The sequence below is a fragment of the Emys orbicularis genome, chromosome 9 (assembly GCF_028017835.1).
Source record: "Emys orbicularis isolate rEmyOrb1 chromosome 9, rEmyOrb1.hap1, whole genome shotgun sequence".
Classification (NCBI taxonomy): Eukaryota; Metazoa; Chordata; order Testudines; family Emydidae; genus Emys; species Emys orbicularis.
In genome coordinates, this window is record NC_088691.1 from 90,851,370 (window position 1) to 90,878,946 (window position 27,577).

Sequence of the window (27,577 nt, forward strand, 5' to 3'; positions counted from 1 at the left end):
CAATTTGTCATTTGGAAAGAGATCCAGAATAGCACTGTTAGAGATGTTACATATGAGGAATAGTTAGCAATCATATTAATAAAGGTTGTTTAACTTTTTGATACATTTTTGTTCAAGACCTTTAATCCTACTTTAAACAGAAAATATCTCCATTTTATTAACTCCCTTTATTCTCATCTTTACGTTGCAGTATAAGTTGCTTTTCTGAATTGCAGGGAAAGAGAAAGAGCAACAGTAACAACATTTAATACAGCAAAAGCTCTTAGTTACACATTAAGCTGTATTTTCAAAACATCTGCACACTTAAATACAAAACACAAGTGGGAAGTATACCCACTGAACATTTTCAAAGAGAAGTACAACCAGAGTGCAGTCAGCAGCATCTGGCCAAACATGCGCTCACTAGGAAGGAAAGGACAGGTAAAAACATTGCAATGAGCTTCCTACAGTAACTCCTCATTTAACGTCGTCCCGCTTAACGTTGTTTCAATGTTACGTCCCTGCTCAATTAGGGAACATGCTCGTTTAAAGTTGTGCAATGCTTCCTTATAACATCGTTTAGCTGCCTGCTTGTAAGATTCTGTTGAAGACCAGTGAATTTACAAGGGAGCATTGCACAAGTTCCGCTTCTCCGCCTCCTCCTCCTCCCTCCCAGCGCTTCCCCCACCGCCAAACAGCTGTTTAGCGGTGCTTAGGATTTTCTGGGAGGGAAGGGGAGAAGTGGGGCTTCTCTGCTCCTCCCCCTCCCTCCCAGCACTTCGCGCTTAGGACTTTTTGGGAGGGAGGGGCAGGAGTGGGGAAGCGCTGCATCTCCGCTCCTCCCTCTCCCTCCCATAAAGTCCTAAGCGCCGCCAAACAGCTTAGGCGGGGAGGGATGTGGCATGCTCTGGATAGAAGGTGAAGTGGGGGTGGGAAAAGGTGGGCCTGGAGTGGAGCGGGGACAGAAAGAGGCGGGCCTGGAGCATTCCCGGCAAAGTCCAAGCCTGTTCTTCTCCGGGGAAGCTGCCGCTGCTGCTGCAAAGGTGTTTCCTAGTGTCCTCGCCTGCAGCGGGCTGTGCCTGTGTGGGGTAAGCCAGAGGCACTTCCCAACCACAGTACAGTACTGTACTGTACAGTATATAATGCCTTTTGTCTGCCCCAAAAAAATTTCCTTGGAACCTAACCCCCCGCATTTACATTAAATCTTATGGGAAAATTGGAATTGTTTAACGTTGTTTCACTTAAAGTTGCATTTTTCAGGAACATAACTACAACGTTAAGTGAGGAGTTACTGTACATAGTGACCACTTCAAACCACTTGCCCTTCAGTGGTTTATTAGACTAGCTATTTTACACACAAGTCAGACACACAGTCATTTGAAAGCACATCATGGCTGCTGGGCACAGCACCAGCAATATCTTTACAGCTCACATGTGGGCCAATTCCTAACAGGACCAGGAAAGGAAGCAGAGATGAAAACTCTCAGGTCTTGTATTTGGAACAACATCCAAACAAACTCCTAGCAAGAGTCACCAAACACAAGTAAGTAGAAATAAAAGCAGTTAAACTGCCATTTTGAGTTTCCAGGGGACAGGGAGACACATAAAGGATTTATTCTATGCCAGTCAGGGGGAGGGAAGGAGAGGAGCCATCACTGTATGTAGATAGTGATGAGAAATATGACTAATATGTGTAACTAGATGGGAATTTGCAAGAAACACTGTTTGCATCAGAAACCATTTTATTTTCTTCATCTGCCGAGAACAGTTCAGGAGTTATAATCCAAAGATATCAATTTATTAGGGGAAGTGTCTCCAAAAAAAAAAGAAGTGAAGTCCAAAGAGAGTAAACTCATAGTGCAGAGTGGCTATTCAGTCCCAGGTGACACAGACTAAATTCATTTTTGCATTGGGTGAGTTTTCAAGGACCGAGGAAACCTATGGGAGCAGGAAAGGGCTACTATCTATGAATATATAGCGCTCTTGCAACACTAAACACCCAACACAGAAGCAATGGCACAGATACCAGGAACATATCATGAGTAGAAAGCTCTCAAAAGGTAGACACTGTCATGGCAGTTGAACACCAGGGTGGTAGGGTCTGAAGGCTTATTAACACAATGGACTCTAGTCACAGTAGAATCCCTATGTGGGATACCATTGGGAACAGTTCACCTCAGAAGAGAAATGATGTACAAGACACTGCTCATCCTTTAAAAACCGTGATAATTACTGTTGAATCACATCTTCTCCCAAAAAAGAGTCATTCTGCAATTCCACATACTGTGCAGTTCAACAACCCAATACTCTGGCTAGCTGCTATGTTTTGTCCAGAGGTTTCTATGTCAGAGGTGAGAGCAGGCCATTGTGGGCTGTTGCCTGGCCTGCTAGAAGGGATTCTGACTACTTCTGCAGGGACTTGCTAGCTATTTGAGTTGCCTGCTGTTCCCTGAGATATATTTCTCAGAGGATCCCTCACTCAACACCTACTAGCCCTTACTCCCCTCATCTCGAGTGGCAGTTTTTCCTGGTGTGTCCATATTTGTTCTGTGGTCTTTGGGGTCCCTTCCTTTCAAGTTCATCCTCCTCCACTGTACAGGACTGAGAAAGGGAGAAATGGTTAAACTAAGTGGAAGGTAGGCAGAAATGTAAAAAAATATAAACCATGTAAGTCACCCCAATATTCCCCTCAAAACTGAGGCAACAGCTGGTGCTGTGCCCTACAATAATGTACTGAAATAAAAGTATTTGTGACTTGTGTAAATGAACTGCTTTAGAGGGATGTCCAAAGCAGTCTCACCATTTATGAACCCAGACCAATTTTTAAACTCTCAAGTACAAGTGGCCTGATATACAGAGGTACTGAGCATTCACTGCTCACTCTGATGACAGTGAGAATTGCTCAGCATCTCTAAGAATTAGGCCACTTTTATTTGAGTGCCTAAACATGGATTTAGGTGCCTACATTTAGTTCTATCGTTTTGGCCTCTGTCTCTAAGATTCACGCATATATGGTCACCAGGCAGAGTCATTCCCCATTTTAACCAGTTAACTAAGGTAGCAGAAAGAAAAGAAAGAGAATACCATTTCAAAATATAAAATAATGCTTTCCACTATATTATTTCAGTGATGTGGGCTAGTAATGAGCACTGCACTGGGGGGCTAGGAATACTGAATTCTAATCCTGGCTCAAAGACACACTCCCTTAGTGGCCTGGGTTGTCCAGTCTAAAAACAGAGATAATGCCTACCCTCTCCAAAGAGCTTGAGCAAGGGGAGAAGCCTCTTGAAGGTCAGGGAGACAAATCCGAAGGTTCAGATAAACACTGAACTCTTGGTGCCTATCTAAACTGAATCACAGCCTTTTGAGGTTCATAGATTACTATGTTAAAGCTTAAGTGGGGACAGAAGAACATTCATACTATTACTACTACTAAACATTACAAAGAGCTTCACATGTTTTACTGACATATTACTAATGAGTATTACTAGTTAAACAAAGGCACAGCTGAGCCATTACTGAACACAAATTGTTTACCAATGACTCCCAATGCAGTGTATTTAGTCCAGTGAAATATCACCTCCTCAAGGAAAAAGGAATCTTTTCATCCTTGTGAGCATGTGGCTTTGAGCAGAAAACTGGTAAGCACATAGACTGATTCAGGTGGAAATCAGATACTACTTTTGACAGAAACTTAGGGTGTAGCCTAACCAGACTATGTCTCTGTTGAGCATTTAGTTTCCCTCACTCTCCTGCTCAGGTGATGGCCACTAAAAAGGCTAACTTCGCTGACAGGTTCAGTGGAACGCAGTAGAGCCGGGCCCTGTGGATGAACCTCCAGTTGGCAAATCAGGTGATGCTGCCCCTGGGGAGGAAGTGGTTGCTGGCGTCCCACTTGCACATCACCTCGAACGCCTTGCCCTGGTCCAGCTTCTGCTTCACCTTTCCCACATACTGGCAGTGGATGGCATCCTCCAGGGTCCTCTCCAGCATGGTTCTAGTTTTCAGAGTGAGGATTGTGTGGTCTGTGTTCTTCACCTATGGCACCAGGACTCCCAGCTACTGGCGTTCCTTGCATCACGTCCAGCGGCAGCCGATACGCTTCTCCAGTCGTTACATAGCGTTGTGGACACGAGTCCAGAGTGAAGCAAAGTCTCCCCCATCTCTTCCAAATTCGCCTTCCAGCGAGCCGCTCAGGTAGGTGGCAACATCTTGGTTGGAGGGAGTCCTGGTGATTCGCTTCTTGATGACATCCTGCATGGCACTTTCTGCGATGTTCCTCACCACGGCATCCGGGCACGTCAGAACGCAGAAGGCGTGAGTGATCACTGCAACGTCGTACAGATCACCCATACGAGGAATGTTGGTGCTGCCCTGCCTGTGCGAGATGTACACCAGTTCATTGCTGGCTCTCTGAGGAAGAAACATCCACTTCTTCACTAGCTGCCTGATGGTGTTGCTGCCTTGTTCAGAGGTACCTTCATCATGGCAGATCCTCTCAGGATGAATGAGATACGGGGGATCAGGAAGGTGTTCAAGGCATTGATCGTCTGCCATGATGTCAGTAGGGAGGAGTCGATCCTGGCCACATCTCACAGGATCTCAGCGATGGTATCCTCAGGTGTCTGCTGGACACGGAACCCGTGGGCATGCCGAGATGTTGGTATGCTTGTCCGTCCTCGAGGAAGATCATAGGTTCACCCTAGATCTGAAAAGGCGTCGCCTGGACCAAGTCCCTTCTACTGCCATCAATATGCAGGGATGCGCACTTCCTAGCATTGAAGCGGAGTCCCATCCAGTTGGCAGCCTGGCTGGTGATGTCAAGCATTTGTTGGAGATACTCAAGGTTGTCTGCGATCAGGACCAGATCATCCGTGTAGCCCAGGATATTCACACTGTTGCCATACAGGTCGAACCGCCTAGACTGCTGGAAATGGCTCAAATGAGCGGCTCCATGGCTAAGTTGAAAACAATGGGGCTGAGGGGACAACCCTGCCTCATGCCACTACAGATAGGAATTTCAGGCCTCTTTCCTTCCATGGAGCGGATGGTGGTGGTGCAGCCTTCATAAAGTTCCCGGATCAGTTGGAGAAAGTTTTCAGGCATCCCAAACTCTCGCAGCGTGGCAAAAATGTGCTGGTGGGGCATCAAAAGCATTAGCCAGGTCGAGCCATGCTATGGCACACTGCCTCCGTGCCCTCCTGGCCGTGTGGATAGCAGCCTGAAGGACAAAGTTGTGTTCGTAACAGCCTTCGGATGACATGAAGCCTTTCTGGATGGAGCTGAGCCATTTGAACACCTAGCAAGTGAGAGGCCCTGAGACTGACCAAGCTCCAATATACAGAAATTCCACAACTTGACTGCCTCCTGGCACAGGCTGTCTGACCTAGCGCACATAAAACACCACTGTAATGTTGTTAGAGAACCTGGACAGTCCTGAATGTGAGGCAGGAACTGCTCACAGACACAGAATATTGCACACAACTTAAGAACATATGTGTAACCTGAAGCACTGTTATCAAAGTGATTGAAGGGAAAGGTTGAGAAAAAGGGACATCCCTCTCCCCCATATAGTCTTGGCTGAATCTGAGAGTGCCAGACTCACGTTAGCCACGTCTACTTTTCCCTGAGGTAGAGCTGGGCATGAGAGGTCACATAAGTACATGCTGCCATGTGACCTATGAGCCTGAGGCAATTCCTTACTGTGGTTCGTGGCTGATCCTTGAGCAATGCATAGAGGTCTAATATAATCTGGATTCTGGGGAAAGGCAGGAAAGCCCTGTCAAAAATTGAATCCAGGACCATTCTAATGAACTCTATTCTTTATAAAGGTCATAATGTTGACTTTTCTGTCTTCAGGCCCAGGATGCTGTATGTTCAGAGAGTGCAATGGATAGCAGCCTCTACTTGGTGTCTGGAGTGATCCCAAAGCAACCAATTAGCCAAGTTAGGCTACACAGACATCTTGCTGGCAGAGATAGGCAGCTATCACCTTACATACCACCATGCTGAAAATCCACAGTGTTGCTGATAGACAGAAGGACAGAACAGAATGGTGAACTGTAAATGATCTCATACCACGAACCTTAGGAACTTCCTGTGACTCGGGTGGATCGCCACATGGAAGTAGGTATCTTGTAAAGTTGAGAGTACCACACCAGTCTCCTGAATCTATGGAAGGGATAACAATAGCAAGAGACACCATATGGAACTTTTACTTCTTGTTGTATTTATTTAGGTTCAGAAGATCTAGAATGAGTCTGAGACTCCTTTCTGGCTTTGGGTATTAGAAAGTATCAGGAATAAAAAACCCTGCACCAAAGAACATAGTATCTTACACTTCCTTGTCTTAGTGGAGACTCGTGAGAGGGGGCCACGAAGAGGGACTGGGAGGAGGGGGACGGAAGAGGGAATAGAAAGGAATTTCAGGATATGTCTCAATACCACTGTGCATAGCAGCCAATTGTCCAAGGTGATAGCCTGCCATGCATGGCAGGCTGTAAGTGGGACAATCTGTTCTGGAAGGGCAGGGAAGGAATGGCAAGCTCCTGTCAACAACACAGGAGTCAAACAGGCTGCTTCAAGGCCTGTGGTTGCCCAGATGACAAGAAGAAGGGGATAGAGAGCAGAGGCCTCCTTCTCTGAGACCTTTGCCTCCTCTTGAAGTGATCAGGCTGCCTGAAGGTGAAATACTGCTGCCTCAGCTGGAACTGAGGACGATATTTAGTCTTTTTTGTAGCAAGAGTGTACAGACCTAACAAATTTAGGACTGCTCTAGAGTACTTAGTGCGCATAAAGCTTCATATATTTTGGATCAGAATAAGGCACATCCCTCGAAAGGGAGGTCCCTAATAGTCTGTTTCACCTCTGAAGGAATCCCCAAGGACTACAACCAGGAGGAATGGCACGTAGTCACTGCCATCCCCCTAGCCCCAGAATCTCATGAGTTCAAGGAAGCCTGCAGAGCTGAATGAGAGACTAATTAACCTTCTGCAACAAGGGGATGGAACTGTTCCCTAGAGCAGTGGTTTTCAACCTATGGTCAGTGGACCCCGGAGGGTCCGCAGACTATGTCTAAGATTTCCAAAGGGGTCCACACCTCAATTTGAAATTTTTTAGAGGTCCGCAAATGAAAAAAAGCTTGAAAATCACTGCCCTCAAGCTTTCTGGCAGTTTATTTGCAAACTGAGAGATTGCCTCCCAGGTAGGATACATCTATATTGCACACAGCAGCATGTAAAGTACATATACTAGAGGGGCATGCAGTGTAAACATCAGGGTAGACAGTGAGGCACTTCTTAGGCAGATAAAGACATAGCTGTATAGGGTACATAGCTTAAGGGTTCAGCTCTCTACATGCTGAAGCAGTGCCTCCCCAGTCTACACTGTTATTTTCTGCAGTGTAGTCTCCCATTGCCTCCCTACTGCCAGAGTCTTGCCACGCCATAGAGAAAAGCTCCAGCAGCCGGGAAAAACTCTGGCAGCTCCCGGCTGCTGGAGCCACTCCCTGCCACAGAGGGCTGCAGGAGCCTTTTCCCGCTGCAGGGAAAGACTTTAGCAGTGGAGAAAGTCTCTAGCAGGGGGAGGCAGTGGGGAAAGAACCCACTCCGGGAGTCTTTCCCCTCTGCCTCCCCCTGCCAGAGCCTTTCACTATCATGTGTGAAAAGCAGCCTGCTTTTCACTGCCATGTGTAACTACACGTACCCTATTCGCCGCTATCAGTTGTGTGCAGCATACACCTACCCTTAGAATAATCATATCTGGACATTAAAGCTCAGTGATTGGCAATGTGGAGTAAATTTGCTGTGGAATAAGCCTTTCCCCCAAAGAGATCTAACTTCTTTGTATCTTTCACTTTGTGAGTAGCCTTAGTGCAGTCTTGCCGCTGCTTCTCATTTACTGAAACTACTACTAGAGAGCCCAGCAAAGGGTGTGAATAAAACTGCTCAAATCCCTGGGATGGAACCTGGTATTTACATTCTGTTTGTGGAATGGACAAAGAGTTATTGCATGGGGTCTTGATAGATCTACCCATAAATTAGGCCATCATGCAGCCTACCTTTCATGCCAAGGCCACATGTAAAATATCAATCAGTTTATGCAGGGGTTCTCAAACTGGGGGTTGGGACCCCTCAGGGGGTCACGAGGTTATTACATGGGCGGTCACGAGCTGTCAGCCTCCACCCCAAACTTTGCTTTGCCTCCAGCATTTATAATGGTGTTAAATATATAAAAAAGTGTTTTTAATTTATAAGAGGGGGTGCATTCAGAGGCTTGCTATGTGAAAGTGGTCACCAGAACAAAAGTTTGAGAACAACGGAGTTTGTGGGTATTCTCTTCCACTAGCTTATGAAGAGAAACAGCCATTCGTCAGAGGAGTTGGCATACTTTAAAGTCATCTAGTATGGGAGAGCATGTTTCTGGAACCAGGACCTCATCTGGTGATGAGATTTATGCAATAGAGGGAGGCAAGGGAGGAACCTCTTGAGGTTGGTCCTACAAAAATGTTGGGGTAGGCTGCTGTTCCGAAGCAGGCTGAGTTAAGTCCAGCAATGCTGAGTCAAAAGGTAGATTGGTACCGAGCATCACTAGCATCTCTCATACATGATCTGCTCCTGTGAGAGAGTGGAGATATTGATTTGGATGATGAGGGCATCCCCCAAGGCATTCAATACAGCCAGTGAGGAGGCTGGTATGGCCCCAGACCCTTGTTGTGCCTGCATCAAGTGTCCAAATCTCTGGCTCTAATCTCCTCATATCTCTTTTTGTGGGTATGAGAACAGGGCCTGGAGGAAGCCCTAGACTGTCAATAGCATGAGACCCAAGAGCCCACCTCGGATTCTGACAAAGAAGTGGAATATTCTGAGAGCCAAGGTGGCTCTGTACTGGGAGCAGCTATCGGAGACTGACCAGGATCTATTCCGGGAACGTGGTACCAGAGAAAGCATGGAAGCTTCCTAGCTGCTGGTATTGTGTGACAAAACAGAGATAATACAGACGTGGAGGAGCCTGAAGAAAGTGTAGCAGGCCCATGGCTAATGTGTCCACAGCATACTGCCAGAGCTGATGAGAACAGTACCTGGAATGGTGCTGGATGAGGGTCTTTACCCTGAATTAACAGCAATGGTGGCCTGCAAGGCGTAATAGGTCTCTCACTGCCGCACAGGCCTCTAGCACTGTCAGTACCGATAAAGGCAGATGTTCCACCTTGATCAAAGATGCCTGATATAGCGTCAAAACAGAGGAAGTAGCCAGTCTCAACCGTCCCTTGGAGGACACCAGAGTTAACGTCTAAGGTCAATGAGAGTCAGTGTGAGCTAATACCACAGAGTGGGGAGCCAAAGGGCATGCTGTGGAGGAATCTTGCACCACAAATGTCAAAGAGCCCAATACCAACTTCTTCTTATCCTTCAGAGGCTGGAATTGGTCCGATGTCTTAGACCTTGAAGAAGATGGTCCCAGTGACAGGGATCTCCTATGGCTCCTATTTGCCAGTAAAATGGGGGGAGTACTCTGGAAAGGAGTCATCAGTTAAATCCCCTTGGAGAACAAAGGGGTTTCAGATACTGGTCTAAGGGAAACCTCCATAAGAATATATCGAGGGTGCTCTTCCTGCAGCTTCTTTGTCCTGGTCTTGAAGCCCTGGCAAACTGAGCACCTGTCTCTTACAGGGCCATCATCCAAGCACTTTAGATAGCAGGAATGAGGATCACTGCCAGGCATCAGCTTTCAGCAACCACAACAAGGCTTGAAACCTGGAGATGTTGGCATGGGATCCCTCGGCAACAGCCTGAAGCCCGCCTTACTCAGAAAAATTAACAGAAAGCTTCTAACAAAAAGGAAAATAAGAAAAATGTGCAATGAACAAAAACAGAACCACTAGGAAGAATAAGTATGTATCCATAACTCTGTTCCTAAAGAACAAGGCGGTAAACACAGATTGCTCTGACTACAAACGGTAAGAAGGAACTGAAGGAGTGGAAGGGTGTTGCCATCCTTTACCGTCCATTTGGAATACAAGAAGCCTTGGTGTGGGTGGGGCTGCCTCTATAGCAACTGCTAGGGAAAACTCTCTGGCACAGGTGCACAAGACATGTAAATACCTCCAGTGTAATGGACATATGCAAGAACTCAAAGAAAGTATGTTGTACTGCACAACATGTGTGTGTACCAAAGACAAATTGGGTTGGAAAAATAGCAAAATAAAAGGAAAAATACTGCAGTATCTGCTGTATGATATAAAATACTTAACAAAAGTACAAAAGGGGTTATTGATATACAAGAATTTTTTAGTTCTGGGCATCTCAGAATCTGGAAGAATACTGACAAATTGGAAGGAGTTCAGAAAAGAGCAAATTATTGGAAGGCTGAAAGAAATGATTTATGAGGAAAGATTAAAAGCACTAAATATGTATCTCTTGGCTACGCTAGACATAAGAGGAACATGTTGTATGCAGTGTAGTTGTGTCTCTAATATCCTGGGACCGACATGGCAACAAGGTGGGTGAGATAATATATCTTTTATTGGACCAACTTCTGTTGGTGAAAAAGAAAAGCTTTTAGACCTGAAGAAGAGCTGTGTGTGGCTCGAAAGCTTGTCTCTCTAACCAACAGAAGTTGGTCCAATAAAAGATATTACCTCACCCATCTTGTCTCTGTAATCAGAGGAACATAACAGTTTAAGTGTAAGAGTGTCAACATCAACAAATGGAGAGGAATTATTTAGTGTGATACAGTGCAGACTGGAAGGGATGTATTTTAAGAACTGTCCTAGATTAGAGTTTTTGGTTGTACAGCAACTCGAATTAATTGGTTCCAACTAACTCAAATTAGCATTGTAAATGCTAGTCTAGACACTCACAAATATTTGGTTTTGGTTAACCTGAGTTACATCACAAACAAAATTGCAGTCTAGACAAACCGTGGAAATAACTGGATAAAATTAATAAAGGAAAACTCTAGTCAGATAACTAACTCCCTGACAGTGGCAGGTATTAGAATATGAAGTATGTATCCTAAGCTAAGTGGTAGAAGCCACAACATTTGAGACATTTAAAATGATCACTGAAGAGAGTACTATAATCAATCAGGAACAATCATGCATTGACAAAGGAAAGAACTAGATAACCAAATAGGTTTTGACTATCTGAGATTGCTGTGATTTACTGCACCAAAAATACAACTTCACCAAGAGTCACATAATCTTCCTTAGGCTATATAGCAGCTGGGAGATGCGATTCCCAGCTTGGGTTAACATACATGTACTAGCTCTTCTTGAACTAGTATGCTAAAAATAGCAGTGTGACCACAATGGCCATGGCAGTAGCTCCAACTAGCCACCTGAGTACTAACCTGTCTGACGTTCTAGATATGTACTTGAGTGGCTAACCCAGGGGTGGGCAAACTTTTTGGCCTGAGGGCCACATTGAGGAATAGAAATTGTATGGTGGGCCATGAATGCTCAAAAAATTGGGGTTGGGGTGCGTGAGGGGGTGCGGGCTCTGGGGTGGGGCTGGGGATGAGGAGTTTGGGGTGTAGGAGGGTGCTCTGGGCTGGGACCAAGGGGTTCAGAGGGTGGGAGGGGAATCAGGGCTGGGGCAGGGGTGCGGGAAGGGGTGTAGGCTCTGGGGTAGGCTGAGAGGTTTGGGGTATAGAGGGTGCTCCGGGCTGGGATCGAGGGGTTTGAAGAGCAGGAGGGAGCTCCGGGCTGGGGCAGGGGGTTGGGGTGTGGCGCTTACCTCAAGCGGCTCCCGAAAGCAGTGGCATGTCCCTTCTCCGGCTCCTTTGTGGAGGCGTGGCCAGGTGGCTCTACATGCTGCCCCATCTGCAGGCACCGCCCCTGCAGCTCCCATTGGAGCGCATAGAAGCCGGAGCGGGGCCATGCCGCGGCTTCCGGGAGCCGTGTGGTGCGGCCCCCGAACCAGTGCCCCGGCCGGAGCGGGGCCGAGCCGTGTGGTCCAGATCCTGACCCAGCGCCACAGCTGGAGCGCTGGAGTGGGGCCGAGCCGCGTAGTGCGGCTCGTGGGCCAGCTTAAAACGGCTCGCAGGCCGGATCCAGCCCGTGGGCCGTAGGTTGCCCACCCCTGGGCTAACCCAAGCTGTCACCTGTGCTGCCATGGCCAAACTTCTATTTTTAACATACTAGTTTGCGCAGAGCTAGCACATGTAAGTCTACCTGATCAGAGAATCACACCTCCCAGCCACCATGTAGACATACCCTTAGGCTTTTTAGGACACCAGAACTTGATGAGCCAGACATTTCTGAAAAAACTAGGGAAGACATAGCAGTTCATTGTAACTGGGTTCACTGTTGCTATGGTCACTAAGAAACCAAATGATCTAACTCCCAATGTTCTTATGTCATAAAGCCAAATTGAACAGGAACAGGGCTCCCTGCTGGTAGTCTAATGAAGTCAGTCTTGATAATCATCATCTTCTCTACGATGGAGGGAGCAGATTACTTTCTTGCCTCTTACTGTTGCTTTGTATTGTATTGTAGGGTGGCCTGGGTGAAGACTGAGTAGCAAAATTCTCTAACATGGTGAAGAGGAAGAGCCACAATAGCTTCAGCAATTCCACAACAAATTTAGCTTCATTTTGGGCATGTCAATTCAGAAGAAGGTAAGTGCAAGTTGCTGTGTCACAGCCAGCATCATGTGCTATTTTGTCTCCGCAGCTGTAGTCCTGCAGTGGGAATGGGAGCTGAGATACTTTCTCACAGCCTATTACATTATTCACTTTGCTCACTCTGGCATCACTCAAAACGCTACAGTATTTATCTTATGTCACTGAGAAATTGTTAGGACTTGAGGATTGAGATCTAAGGATGTGACAAGGGTTTTAAAGGTGCAGTCTAGCTAATACATGGGTTGAAATATTCATATACCTTTGGGCACCGTAACAAAGTTTTCAAAAATTGTGAGAATATTTTATCTTGTAAAAACAAACAAATGAAAGCCTGAAGGATGCCGCCAACATGCTATGGCCTGTATGGAGGGAGACAGTATTGAGTCATAGGCCTCCAACAGAAAAGGCCAAGACTTCTGTTTGTGCAAGATTTTAATGTGGGAACAGGGACAGCTAATAAACTCTGTCTTGTTTTTCTACAGAAAAAAGCAGAGTGGTGTACAAGGGACGAAGCTGGAGGAAGGAGAGAAGAAAAAGGACCAAGTAGCCACTGTGCCAACTGGAGAGTCCTACAATGGGCAGCAGCAGGAGGGGCAGAACCACGTGAGTGATGCTTCATGGTCTATGGCCTTTAAGGAGAGTCAGCAACAAGAGTCTCAGGACCACCCGGCCCCTTTTCTCCACAAGGGCAACCACCAACACAGTGCAATCTGAGGCTGTGCCCAAAGAGGAGCAGGGGGGAAGAAAAAAAAAAAAAAGGAGTACCAGGCTTGTACGGTGTCTTCAGAGGAAGAAGAGGACCTTAAGCAGTGGCAGGCAACTCCAGTTACCATCACACCCTACAGGAGTGAGGTAACAGATCCTCAAACATTGTACTCTACTCTATTGGGAGCACTGCTGAGCAGTTGGTGGATGAAGTCTATCATAGGTGAAGAGGTACGGTTTTTACATATTCAATAAAAAAGGGAATAGTGGATGAAATTAATGTAGTAAATGTAATATATTTGGATTTTATACAGTTAAACAATCATGGATTTGATATTCTCTCCTGAATTCATACTCAGAAAATTATGAACATTAGTTTGCAACAGACAGTAAAAATGGTGGAATTTGGTACTGTACACTCAAAAGCATCAAACTACAGAGATATAAATAGCTAAATAGCTCTGATGAGACAGCTAAATTCTGCACTCAGTATTGAGAAGATATTGACAAACTAGAAGGATTTCGGAAAAGAGCAACAGCAATGAATAAAGGACTAAAGGGAGAGGTTTATGAGAAAATATTAAAAAAATTAAATGTATATAATTTGGCTAAACAACGATTAAAAGGATAAATAATAAGGATATAGATTTTCTTGCATAAATATAACTAAAAGAAATTAGATGAAATTAAAAGAGAAAATGAGGGCACAAACACTTCCTGCTAGTTAAATGTTCTTGCAAGGGAAATATGGGAAGCCACATAATCTGAGAGATTAAAAATTATCCTGGACAAAGCCCTGGAAAATATTCTGAGGGATCAATCCTATTTTGACACAAAAACCGGCCAGATGACATCATCTCCACCTCTGACATCTGTTTCTATGACTTTTCAGTAGTCTGAGAACAGGTATCTAGAGAATAAGATAATTTAGTTTAATGTCCCAGTCACTGTTCCTCTTTCCCTTTAACACGTTTTAATTTTATATTGCCAGATTAAAATATAGAGTGCAGACAATGGAATTGCATTGTTAGGGACAAGAAAATTTCTCTGAGATGTTATATTTCAGGTGTTGAATAAGGCACTCTGTCCACTCAGAGTACGCCTTCACTGATGAAAGGGGGGGAGGGGGAAAAGTGTGTTCTTAACTCAGGTTAGCTAATCAGCCAACTCAGGTTTAAAACTGCAGGGAAGACATGGCAACTCTGCTTTTAACTTGGGTTAGCAACTCAAGTTCCATCCCAGGCTCCCATATAGGTATTAACTCAAGCTGCTAACTTGAGTTAAAAGCAGAGTCACCGTATCTTCACTACTACTGTAACCCAGATTAGCTAACCTGAGTTAGTTAAGAACATACTCGCCCCCCACAAAGTGAAGACATAACCTAAGAATCAGGTTTTTCTACGAAGTCTTGTTCTGTGTATCATCATCACTTATTGGTCTTTGCGTTTCCCTAGGAACAAACCAGGAAGAAGATAGGGATAAAGAACTTGACCAAGAAAGCTTTCCAACAATGGATGACTTCAGCTCTGTGGATGGAGAACTGAGACATGGGATACTCAAGGAAATGGGGGATCAAATCATTCAAGTTGAGAGGTTCCTAAGCATGTGCTATAACTCCCAACATGAGCAACAACAAGAAGAGGTCAGTTCAAGCCACACAGGAACATCCCCATCACCCTTCATGGAAGGATGCTCTGAGGATATAAATGAGGGACACATCCTTCCTAAGGAACAGGAAAATCACCCATGCTCTTCAACATCAGTCTAATGGAGCCAAGGGAGGAAGCTTGTTGCACTTTCCTGCCATCTAACTTCTTTTCTGGTCTGTCAGAGCAACCCAATGATGCCCTGAGGCAACCAGATCAATCACCTCATCAAAACACAGCTCGCTGATCCCATTCCACAAAATTTAGCTCTTTTAGTTCCAATACTCATTGGCACATCTTTCATAGAATCATAGAATATCAGGGTTGGAAGGGACCTCAGGAGGTCATCTAGTCCAACCCCCTCCTCAAAGCAGGACCAATCCCCAGACAGGTTTTTGCCTCCTCAAGGATTGAATTTACAACCCTGGGTTTAGCAGGCCAATGCTCAAACCACTGAATTATCCCCCCAATCTGCAATAGCTATTCAAATGGCACTTGCTGTTCCCAAATCTGCCTCAAGACAACCTCAACCTCAACAATACTGTATTAGTTAGATAACCAACTCAGGTTTCATAATTACAACCCTGTTGAATTTATAAAAATTAACTGCTTTTCTTTTACAAATTGGAGCCAGGCCTCCAGAACTCATTGTGGCTTTGATTCTCTCAGGTAGAGGATGGACTCTGGGGTGGAAGACTTCTCTTGATGTTGCCAATATTGAATAGCAGTACCTTCTGACCACCACCACTATATTCAATGCCATCAAATTGGGCACCCACCTATAGCCTATTGGCACTTGTGCATGCATAATGTTTTCCAGCTGTGTTCTAATGGTGCCTCTGGCTCTCACATGTTCAATTGTGTGCTACGTAAGTCCAACTGTTGCTACTGTTAGGCAGGTGTCTGGCCTTGTTTTTCTGGTTTAAACTCAACTATGTATATTATTTAGTTCAGTGATGTTGAGACTGAGGCATTGGAGCCACAAGTGGCTCTTTAATTTGTCTCCTGCAGCTCTTTGCTACACATATTAAAACACTGTGTGATTTAATTATTAACCAGTCCAAGTTATTAACCAATCAGAATGCTTTTATTATGTTATTAACCAATTGTAGAATACCTGGTCAGTGATTTTTCTGTGAGTATATAGTAAATGAAACAATGAATTCACACTACTGTGGCTTTTTTGGGTAATATTCATCACTAATTTGGCTCCTGAACCACTGTCTCTGGTGGTTCCCAGCAGTGAGTAGGGTGGGAAGAGAGTTTTGGCCCATGCCCATGTCTGCCTTGGTAGTGTCTACATTAAATAACTATCTTTCACAGCCAACCAGAGGATTAACTCTCTGCTTTGTAGCTTAACTAATGTTTTGTTCCCATAAAAAAAAAAAAAAAAAAAAATCTTTCATTATTGGTGATCATATCAACACCCAAGCCACATCATGACTAGAAAAGTATTCAGTGGAGGAAAGAAGGATTCTGTTACCACAAAGACAAAGTAATGATGCCATGCAGAAGACCACGACCATTTGTAACATGGACACCACCAGCTTAGTAGTACAGTCATCCTCACAAGCAAGTACTGCTGCAAGCAGTAGACTGCAGCGAACAAGCAAAACAAACACCACATCATCACAGCCATTTCTGGATACAGTGACAGAAGAAAAAGCAGAAACACTGAGGAGAGAGCATATGGTGAACTCCCAAATCCAGTCCTCACACAAGATGAATAAAGAGGATTAAGATGTATTTGGCTTGTATCTGAACAAGTTCAGATGAACATGCACTAGGGCCTGCTTCTGAAGACCATATGCTCAGCGTTTTGTATTTGCATGCTTTTTGTATCTGCCATTTTTTGTTTGTTTTAATGAATGGCTGTCTCGCCACACGGCCTATGAAGAAGCAAGTATGCCTACCAGCAAGGACAGAATCCACAGCACCACAAAGCCATTCAATATACACACTAGGGTCCCAAATCAGCAAAACTTAAGCACATGGGCAACTTTACACACAAATAATCTCATTGACTTCAGTGGGACTACTCATGGGCTTAAAGTTAAGCTCTTGTTTAACTAGGACCTAGAGCAGCAATCATCTCGGTGGTGGAAAATTGTGATAAGTGAGGCTTGCTATGCACATCTTTTCAAATGCCACCACAGGAATGGATTTGTATTGGCCGATATCACCTAGTGTTATGCATATCCCTTCACCACCCATGAGGCCTTAGACTTGTCATCCATGAGGCTGTCACAGCATTATGCACACCAAGTGCATTTGGTGAAGGAGGGTAAATATCACTTTATGATAGAAATAATTTATAACATCACAGTAGTGTTATGAGCTTGGCTTTTCCAACACACAGATGTCCTTTGTGATTCAGGTTGCATCTGCAAATATACATTTTTACATTTGGACAGTATATGAGAAATGCAGTGAGAAATCACTGAGTGCTATTACACCTTGCACACGTTTTCTTTAGATTGCTACTGCTTCTGCAAATGCAGCCTGCATCACAAAGTGCATTTATGTGACTTGTGTTGTTCCTTATGAGGTTATTATAAATCCCACATAATGTAATTCACTATTATTCAGCGAACACACAGTGTGTGTGTACGTGTTGCTGCTGCTGGCATCAGAGATATGCACCCTGTGATCAGGTGAAAGACGGGTGCTCATTTTCTGTTGTCAGTGTGTTTCACTGCAGCACCCAGGCCATTTCACATAGTGTAAGAAGCTCTGTTGGGACCGTGCAGTTATCACGCAATATATCATATCATTCAGCAAACATGTCACTATGTATGTGGGAGTTGCTGTTGCTTCCTGCAGCAGTGTGCCATCCTGTATAAGTGATGACGACATTGTTTCAGGCTTGTATAATAAACATTTTGGCTTTTTCAGAATAGGAAAAAAGGTATGTCAGAAAATTGTTCATCATTTCATCATCCTCACCTACAAATAAGTGTGTATCACTGTGAATGAATGTTTAAAACTACACACATCATATGAACCCTGTAAACAACAAATCCATATATTTCTGGATGTACGTCCATGAAAATAAATTGACCATTACCTTCTATCCAGATGACAGTCATGGGCGTGTATTGCATAAAAGTGAATAAAAGTATATTCTGAATGTGCTGCAGTCTTTCCCCTACCAAAAGCTTTACCCTTTCTAAACATTTAATTTCAGAACACACTGTACTAATAAGAAGATATTGCATAACTATGGCCAATGGCAAACTTTATATATCAAAATTTAACTGGCACTTTGTCTTTATGTACTCTGCAGAGAGTACCTTCCCTCAGCAGCACTTATAAAACACATGAAAAAGCAGACTGGTCAAGCCATCAGTAGTATGAGATGGGGGATACCCCATCACAAGGAAGACCCTTGCCAGAATCTCCACTAGCAACTATGGCAGCAGCCTCAGCCAACTCTGTCTCAGTGGGAGCAGGTGCATCCATGGCATGGTCTTCCTCCCCAGCCACATCATGAACAGGAGATTTTCACCCAAAATCAGAAGCAACCTATTCTTCCAAAAACCCAACAGAAGAAGGAAATTTGTCAGCACAGTCTCAAGGAACAATGGCTGACCATTGACAGAAACATTCAAATAATCTAGAAATGCCTCTGACTGGTCCTCTGTCTACACTTGCCCACTGCCTGATATCTTCAGCCAGCAAATTTCTGTTTCCTCTCTATTTGCTGACTGGCATTGGAAGCCACCTGAAGTCTGCACTTCAAGCTGTGCTGCGGCCTTGCAAAGTAGCTATTCTGAAATATGCTATGTAATATGATCACTCCACATACACATCAAATTATGGTCCCAGAAGTTGATGGAAATGTCATCACCTAGGCAACATCTAGCCTCAATCCTCCTCTTGACTGCTGATCAGTATGTGTCTGCTGTATGAAACTGAGTGTCAAAGAAGTATACTAGTTAGTCACAGGAAGAATTTCTTCCAGTCTCCCATAATAACTTCCTATCTAAGTCACCTTCCTACTCCCATACTGTTCTTAGACAAAGACTGTGTATATACAGGGTGGCAGGAATGGGACTCCTCAGCAATGATAAAATGAATACGTTCATATGTAAACAAGCACATGTAGTCATATTGAATCTATTCATGCACACTTGTATTCATTTCAAATAATATTGTTCCCTTTCAGAACTTTATATATTCACGACAACTAAAGGGCACTGATTCTGTTGAAATAAACCAGAGCTTTAGTATTGGTAAATGCCATATTTTAGTATTGGCTCAGCTCTATAAGTAGTATGCTCTACCTTGAAAAGTGACTATGTAAAAAGAGCACCTTCTTAATTAACGCATAATCCAGTGTGTCTATTCAGTCACATCACCTGACTTCAGTGAAAAAAGTAAAGGTTTGAAGGGTTGGAATTTTCTTTTTGTGGTTTTTCCCCCTCAGCTTTTTATATATACACACACACACACACACACACACTCCACAGCCTTGCAGAGGCAACATAACTAAGAATAAAGATTCCAAATGTAAAGACCCCAACTGATTTTAACAGGATTTTACTCAGACCCCATGCTATCTTCCTCATCATTACAACTTTTACTAAATTCAAAACAGCTACACCTGTGCAATCACTAAAGGCAGAGAGGCTGCACAAAGCATAATGTGAAGATTATGGGGTTGCACAAGCATCACAGAACATAATTGACCTTTATTGCTAGTTGTGGTGATCAGGAAGGAAAGCAATCAGCTTGACTATCAGATTCTAGACTCGTTGCAGGACAGGCAGTTAGGAAAAAGCTTTTTACTTGGAAATTGGGCACATTTCATCTAGAATGAAAGTAAAACAAGAAATATAGAATCCCATAACCCCAGTCTTACAAAGTAAGTTTTCAGAGTTGAACCAGATATTAAAAATGCATGGTTGTTCACCATGTATTTTAAGGTAGATAAAATGAAAGCTTGTGTTTGAACATGCCAAAAGTGCTAGCATGTCTCATGAACATCTATCCTTTCAATACATACAGGAAAATCCTTACGTATTATTATCCATACAACTGCCTCCCTGTTAACACCACAACTACTACAGCAACTATACTATCCTGGGCACTTGCCCTAGCCCCCATTCCCCACTGAGTAGAGTAAGTTACAAGGAGAGAAGTAAATTTTGCTTTGGTTTTTGGGACTAATAAAAATGTTTTTTTAGGATTGGACAGGACAACAGCATATGTCACATATTTTAAAACATATTTTTCTGGAGGCCATCCTGAGACTATCTACAAGGTGTTGTCTCCAGAGGTCTCTTCTCCTTTAAAGCTGAACTCTGTGTTGTACTATCAATATACAGATCTATCTCTCAGGTGAAAGTATAAATATTTCCAGCAAAAATGCAGCTTAATGTTTTTTTTGTCAAGTCGTGTTGCCTTCTTCCTTGGTTATGGTTATGAGAAGTGCTTCTGTTTATATGATGAAATAGACAAATAGACCACCCTCTTCTCTTGCACCTCCTGTATCTAAATCCAACTTCCCCACAACGCAGGACAGACTTCTCACAAGCTAAAAAGGAAATAAAAATTAAAGCAGCTCCTTGTTAAATAATTGGAAACACACCACTAGTTGTTGGTAAAAATCTCTTCTTTATGATGTCACCACTACTATAGAAACGATGTGTTAACAAAGGTGAAGATACCATCTGGCAGTAGAAGATCATGGAAAGTTGAGAGAGGAGGCAACATCTCGAGTCTGGCAGGGTCATCATAGCAGCTAATCTAACACAAGAACACTGGTTACAGTTCCATTTTTAACCTGTAAAGATGTCTCAGGAAGTTGACTGGTTACATAGCCAAGCAGGTGTGTGTAAAGTAGACCTCTACAATCCTGATGAACAGAAGGACCAGGACCGGAAAGTGATCTGTTTTGTAGACGTCTCCAGCCTGAATGTAAAAGACAAAGATTCAAAAGCAAAGAAAGCTGCTAGCCACTCCAGTAGCATCTCTGAACCTTCAAATGAACCTGATCTGGGAAATCTGGAGGAAAAAGAAGTCATTGTAATAAAGGACAATGAGAAGCATGATCATTCTAAAACTAAAGGAGCAGTATGTCTTTTCAAACAAGGTTCAACCGATGAACTCAGTGTTGTGAGCTGGCTCAACGATGACCTTCAGAAATATGCAAATGGACTCCAGCATGCACTGACCCCTTCAGATACTCCTCAGAAACACAAAGATAGCAACACCTTCATTGATTCATCATTGTCCCAGAACAGTGACACATCTTTAAAGTCTGCTGGCGCCCAAAAGGGAAGAAGAGATCCAGATAATGTTTCATGCTATGTAAATAAGCTCTGCTCTTTGGTTTTTCAAATGGCACGTAAAGAGATCGCAGATAAATTGGAAGGTGCTGCCAGTAAGTGTATACACCAGGAAATTCATGACTCCGCTGCTGAAGGGAAAAATAACAATCCCCATGGTTCTGTGAACAAAACTGCATCACAAACAGTGAATGAATGCACTGCAGCAAGCACACAGAAACCCCAGAGTAAACTACCATCCCCCAGGCCATCTCAAGAAAAGACTACCAAAAAGGAAGATACTCCAGGTTCTAAGAGAACATCACTCTTCTATGGTGAGATGTCTAATCAAAGTGGCTGTAGACAGGGGGAAGACTCTGGAGATAAACAAATGTGTCAGCAAGCAAAACAGTCTGGGCAGGATGATTCTGGTACTTCTGTGAGCAAGGGGTTAATGGTTTATGCAAATCAGGTTGCTTCAGACATGATGTTCTCATTTATGAAGACCATGAAAGTCCAAAGGAAGGATGGTAAGACAACCCCAGCTTGTGTAGTTTTGAAGAGAGTAATCCTCAAACACACCAAAGACGTCATATCAGACTTGATAGACTCAACCATGAAAAATCTGCATAATGTCACAGGGGTGCTCATGACAGACTCTGACTTTGCTTCCACAGTGAAGAAGAATCTATATAACATGGGAAGCCAGAAATCTATTGAAATTTTGGAAGTAATGGTAAGACGGCTGTATAATGTCCTTGTAGCAGAGCAAAACGATAAGGGACAGTCCAAGACTCACAGCCTAGCGTATACCATACTGAAAACGGCGTTCCCATCAGATTCAAAATCTCAAAGCATGCAGTTTGCAACACTGAAAACACAAACACAAAAGAAGGATAGGGAAAAAGCAAAGCCAAAGATGTTTACCTGTGCTGAGAAAGTAAGTGAGCACATAATTAAGGAGGGACTAACCATGTTGCATTCCAAACAAACGGCAAGCAAAGTTCCAGAAAAGGTAAGAGGGAGTCAAGAAAAAAAGCCAGAAAAGGTCAGCACCTCAATAGAGTCACTAGCAAAAGACCTCACTGTGACAGCATTAATGTTGATACAACAGCACTTAATCCAACAGACAAACAGTGGCAGAGATTCAATCGCTCATGATTCGGGCACTTCTTCACTTGGGTTTGTTTCTCGTGAATCTCATTTTGAAAAGGCTGGGAAAAGCCAAAGCTCCAAGTCTCTTGCAATGACTGCTGGGTCAAGGAATTTTCCCCAAGAGCTCAACTCCCAAAAGGGCGATATATCAAGTATCCTCTTATCAATCATCCAGAAGGTTTTACGTGAGGCTGGTTTCAATATAGATGACAATTCCAGTGAGACAAACAAGAGTTTTAAACAGGTTGCCACTACTGATAGTGAGTCCAGCAAAAAGGCCTTATCTACACAGCCCAATTCAGCCATAGATCAGTTTGACAACATGGATCAAGTAAACAAAAAATTTATTGACCAACTGGTGGAATCTGTGATGAACTTGTGTTTATTCATGACTAAATGCAACAATTCTGATTTAGCGATAGGTGACCTATCAGATGAGCAAAATGCATCTGATGCCTCATTCTCAAGAAACAAATCCACAGCTTTTGATAAGGAAGGGTCAAGGGAAGCTTCACAAGTGAAGTCAAGTGGAAAACAGCTATCAGATTTATCATCCAGTTCTGAAGTGATAGTGAACAACCAGAATGCCAACAGCAGCACACAGAACAAGGAGCTCCAGGCTATCCTCCAGTGGATGGCTGCTTCCCACTTCAATGTGCCCAATCTGTCATTCATGAATGAAGAGGAAGGGAATTTGATAAAGCTTCCTCTGTTGGCTGAAAAAGCAGCAAAGAAGGGCTGCAGCGTGGGGGATATTATCCAAGAGGTAATGAGGTACTTTGAAAAACAACAGATTGATGCCGCTGTGGGAAATGTGTCTCGTTATGGATTGATGGACTGGCTGCTTGCTAACCTGTGAACAAGTGCCAGCTCCTCCCTCTCATGTTACTTCAGCCCAGCTAAATGCCCATCTTAACTCCCTGCTGGAATAACAAGAACAATACAACTGATTTTCCTGAGACAACACTGCACTGAATTCCTCGGGTTGTTACACACTAGCTGGGCAATATCATCAATAAAAAAAATACCATCCCTACTGCCATTAATTATTTATTAAGCACTTCATCAGACATTTAAAAACTGCCACACACCTACTAGCCTGAGGACAGTACTGGAACAAAGGTAGATATGATAGATAAGGTGAGGAAGGTATCCACCTGCAAGATGCAGGGCCAATGCCCTAATGAGAAATCTAGCTCCCCTGCCATAAGCAGGAAGGGTGCTGGAGTTTCGACTAGGGTGTTGATCATGGGCTCTGCTCACAGGTTTGTCTTTCATATCATCCTCAGACTAGCAGGTGTCAGATAAAAACTTATCTCCATCCTCCATTAGTTGCTGGAAAGAGTTGTCTGTCTCTTCTCCCTCCTCAGAACCTGCTGGATGCTGCAGGGAGAAGAGGGTGGGATTGAAGAGATCTGTGTTCCTGTAGCTACTTCCCAGTCACATTTTTGTATCCTCCCCAGTGAGTTTGCCTCTGCTCCTGCTTAGAGCCTTCTAAAACAGCTGTAGCATGGAATTAACACAATTCTTGTCAGTTCTGCTATCCACAGGGTTCAGAACAGTAGCAGTAAAAATGAGCAGAATCTTGTTAATTTCACACTGTTGCTGTTTGGCAAAATTACCAACAGCAGCAGAAGCACCAGAGCCAGCTCTTTGCAAAAAGATGAAGCAACATTAGTTTATGCTCTGGTCATATTTGAACGTTTTTTTTCACAACCGGAAAGGCTAAAAAGGTTGGAAATTTTAAAATAAAAATGTATATTCTGCAGAGGCTGATGGCTCCTTCTTCCCCAGAGTGAGTAGATTTTTCAAGCCCCGTACTTCAAGGGACACAGTCAACTTAAAAATAAAAAGCATACATGTATCTTTAAAATATATATGTAATATTACAATAACTGAAAGTTTCGAGTTTTTTTCCTATTTATTTAATTTAACTGTACTGTAATCAGGAACCTGCTAGAACCAGTTCAGGCAGGCAGGCAGGCTAATTAGGACACCTGGAGCCAATTAAGAAGAAGCTGCTAGAATCAATTAAGGCAGGCTAATCAGGGCACCTGGGTTTTAAAAGGAGCTCACTTCAGTTTGTGGTGCAAGTGTGAGGAGCTGGGAGCAAGAGGTGCAAGGAGCTGAGAGTGAGAGGGTGTGCTGCTGGAGGACTGAGGAGCACAAGCGTTATCAGACACCAGGAGGAAGGTCCTGTGGTGAGAATAAGGAAGGTGTTTGGAGGAGGCCATGGGGAAAGTAGCCCAGGGAGTTGTAGCTGTCATGCAGCTGTTACAGGAGGCACTATAGACAGCTGCAGTCCACAGAGCCATGGGCTGGAACCCGGAGTAGAGAGCGGGCCCGGGTTCCCCCCAAACCTCCCAATTGACCTGGACTGTGGGTTCTTCCAGAGGGAAAGGTCTCAGGGCTGTTCCCCAACCCACATGGTGAATCTCTGAGGCAAGAAAATCCGCCAATAAGCGCAGGACCCACCAAGATAGAGGAGGAACTTTGTCACAATACACATTGAACAGTAGTAACACATGCCAATATGTAAATTAAAATTTGTAAGATGTAATAATCCTTTCTATTAAATTACTTTTTTTTTTTTTTAAATTGGGTCAGGAGTTATTGAATGATACAATGAAACTATGTGAAGAACTGTCATAAATGTAAACAACATGAGAACCAAACAGTAAGGTCTTGATCTTTAAAGGAATGCATCTGCGGCACAGGAAAGCAAGACAAACAATGTAACCTACAAAATAACTATTACTAGGTCAGTTGTGGATGACTGCAGTTAAGTTGTTTTGTTACAGTAATAATTAGTTATCTATGGTTTGTAACATCTTGAAAGCCAAATATTCAATGTATTATGTTATGACATTAAAAGAGCACATTAAGGACTTATAGAAACTATTACAATATAAACACAGAAAACATATGCACATTGATATTTCACTTAGAGCTCTAGCTCAGTGAAGTGGATATACAATAAATCCAGGCAAGCTCACCTGAGTAGCTGCAGACTGACAGGAAGAGGAGGAAGATGATGAGACAACAGGAATGTCAGACTGGACAGCAGCCACAGTGGTAGCAGGAGTAAAAATCAGCTGGGAAGACAGAAAAAGAAAACTGAAGAAAACACAATTCACAGATAAAAGGAAGTAGTCAGGTAACAGTAAAACCTTGAAATTTATAGTAGGGAGGAAAATGTTACTTAGGGATGCATGAACTCTAATTTAAATTCTTGTTGCCTTTAACTCCACTTTATTTTTTTTTTAAAGCAAATGTTTGTGGGATCTCAAACAATATACATAAGTAGTAATTTAAAAAATGTGTTCTGCATTTTAAGGATAATAATACTTCCGCACTTACGTTGCCTTCCATCCAAGTGTCTCAAAAGAAGCTTACTTAATCTTACTTCCATTTTACAGAGCAGAGGAGGGTGGTGAACAGAGGCATAAAGTCAAGCAACCAGAGTCAGATAAAGATATGGAATGAAGCAGCAACAGAACCTGACATCTCTTGACTCCCAATAGTCTGCTCAGACAACTGGACTACACTGCCTCAAAATGAATTTTCAAATTAGAGAATATCATGTTTAGTAACACAAATAAGTGACATTTTCTTTTTTCAAGTATACAAATTGAGTGTTTTGTGGAAAAACGGTCACAGCTAGAGACTGAAATCCTCTGTTCATTACGACAACATATACCATACAGGTAACACCAATGTAAGCTTCCCCACAAACCACCACCAATGTGTCTGTCATGACCTGCAAGGACTTCCTTTAGGGACAGTTCAGACTCTGTCCATTCAATCCTCTCTATATCCAGGTGCTGAGATTGCCAACTAGTTCTAATGGTGGTGGGGTTTTGGTGTGGTATATTGTCAACATTACTTTAAAAATATTTCAGTTAATCCCACAGAGAGACAGAATAATTTGTAGGAGTAAGACTAGACTTGATACATGTGTTCCTCAGAAGAATTACACTTGCAAAAGGCAGGAAAGAATGCTTTTAAAAAGATAGCCAAAGAGGTTGAGGAGGAGAACCACTCTGAACTAAGCAGACTACATGTCTGTTAATTCAACAATCAAGGTTTCATAAATATAAACAATAAAAATATAAGGGCCCAAACCTGAGGTTATGATTCAGGAAAAAGTCTTCAAGATTGGGCCCTGTAACAGAGTCCTGGCCCTTTAAGGCCAAAGGAAGTAATATGAGAGACCAGTCACCCCATTCCATGTGTCTAGGGATGGCAGAGGAAGGCTGAAGGAAACCCAAACAACCACTGGGTCAGAGGAGGATAATCTCAGACTAAGTAGTGTCTGAAGGGAGCAGGGATAGGAAAACCCAGGTCATTGCTCTCTATGGCAGCAGGAAGGCCCAGGACCATGAGCCTTGTAGAGGGGGAGGAGCAGGGCTCCTCACCCAGGTGTTTAGGATAATTAGACCCACATGGGAAGGGTCAAGGGAGCGGTCATATGATAGGGATGGATGACTCAAAAACAAGGTTCCAAGCCCAGTCAGGGAGAGCTTGCTGAAGGGAGGATTTAAAGGACACAGTCCTACAAGGAAGGTTGTGAAAAGCGCTGAACTAAACAGGTGAGTTTGCAGATGGAGGAGGCCAGCACTTGAAAAGCACACAGTCCCAGAAAGGAGGATTTTGGGGCCCTGAACCTAGGGTTGGATGAAAAGGCAGCTCTTTTGAGAGCTGGGTTATGTTTAATAAATTAGAACCCAAAAGAGTGAGAATATTGTTCCCAAAGACTTTGGAGTGTAAATTAATTAATTATATCCAGAAACTGAGGTAAGGGACTGCAGTGGCATGCCATGCTGCACGAGAGTGTGCTTGGAGACTGCACTCTCTTACAGGTCTTAAATAAACAAATAGTATTTTACATTATAAAGAGAACTGTATCATAACTAAAGAGACATGAAAGTCATATGGCATCAGAATATCTTCTGCACTTTCCACATCACATCTGAATCTCCTAAGATTCAGTAAATAGCTGCTCTCAAATATCTAAAAGGGAACTGAAATGAAAAACTGCTGATATTGTATTTCTGCTGTACACTACAGTACATTTTGTTATTTACTTAATTGAGTGTCAAATGTTGAAATACCAATTTCACTGACTGAAAAAAAACTGAGTAAATTAGCTGTTCACAATAGCTAGACAACACATACTGAAAAGTTTAATAG

At 43.3% G+C, this 27,577-nt stretch overlaps 2 protein-coding genes across 2 annotated transcripts in view; one reads left to right on the forward strand and one right to left on the reverse strand.

The window, feature by feature from the left end:
* The window catches only part of PHC3 (polyhomeotic homolog 3), a 90,889-nt gene that overhangs the window by 46,787 nt on the left and 16,525 nt on the right, over window positions 1-27,577 (reverse strand). Inside the window, exon 6 of the mRNA XM_065410847.1 lies at window positions 25,381-25,479. Coding sequence (XP_065266919.1) covers window positions 25,381-25,479 — 99 coding nt within the window. The remainder of the gene's footprint in view (window positions 1-25,380; window positions 25,480-27,577) is intronic.
* On the forward strand, window positions 20,754-23,243 carry LOC135883856 (A-kinase anchor protein 4-like). Its single transcript, XM_065411118.1, has one exon. It carries the CDS (start codon window positions 20,754-20,756, stop codon window positions 23,241-23,243), a length of 2,490 nt encoding a protein of 829 aa, XP_065267190.1.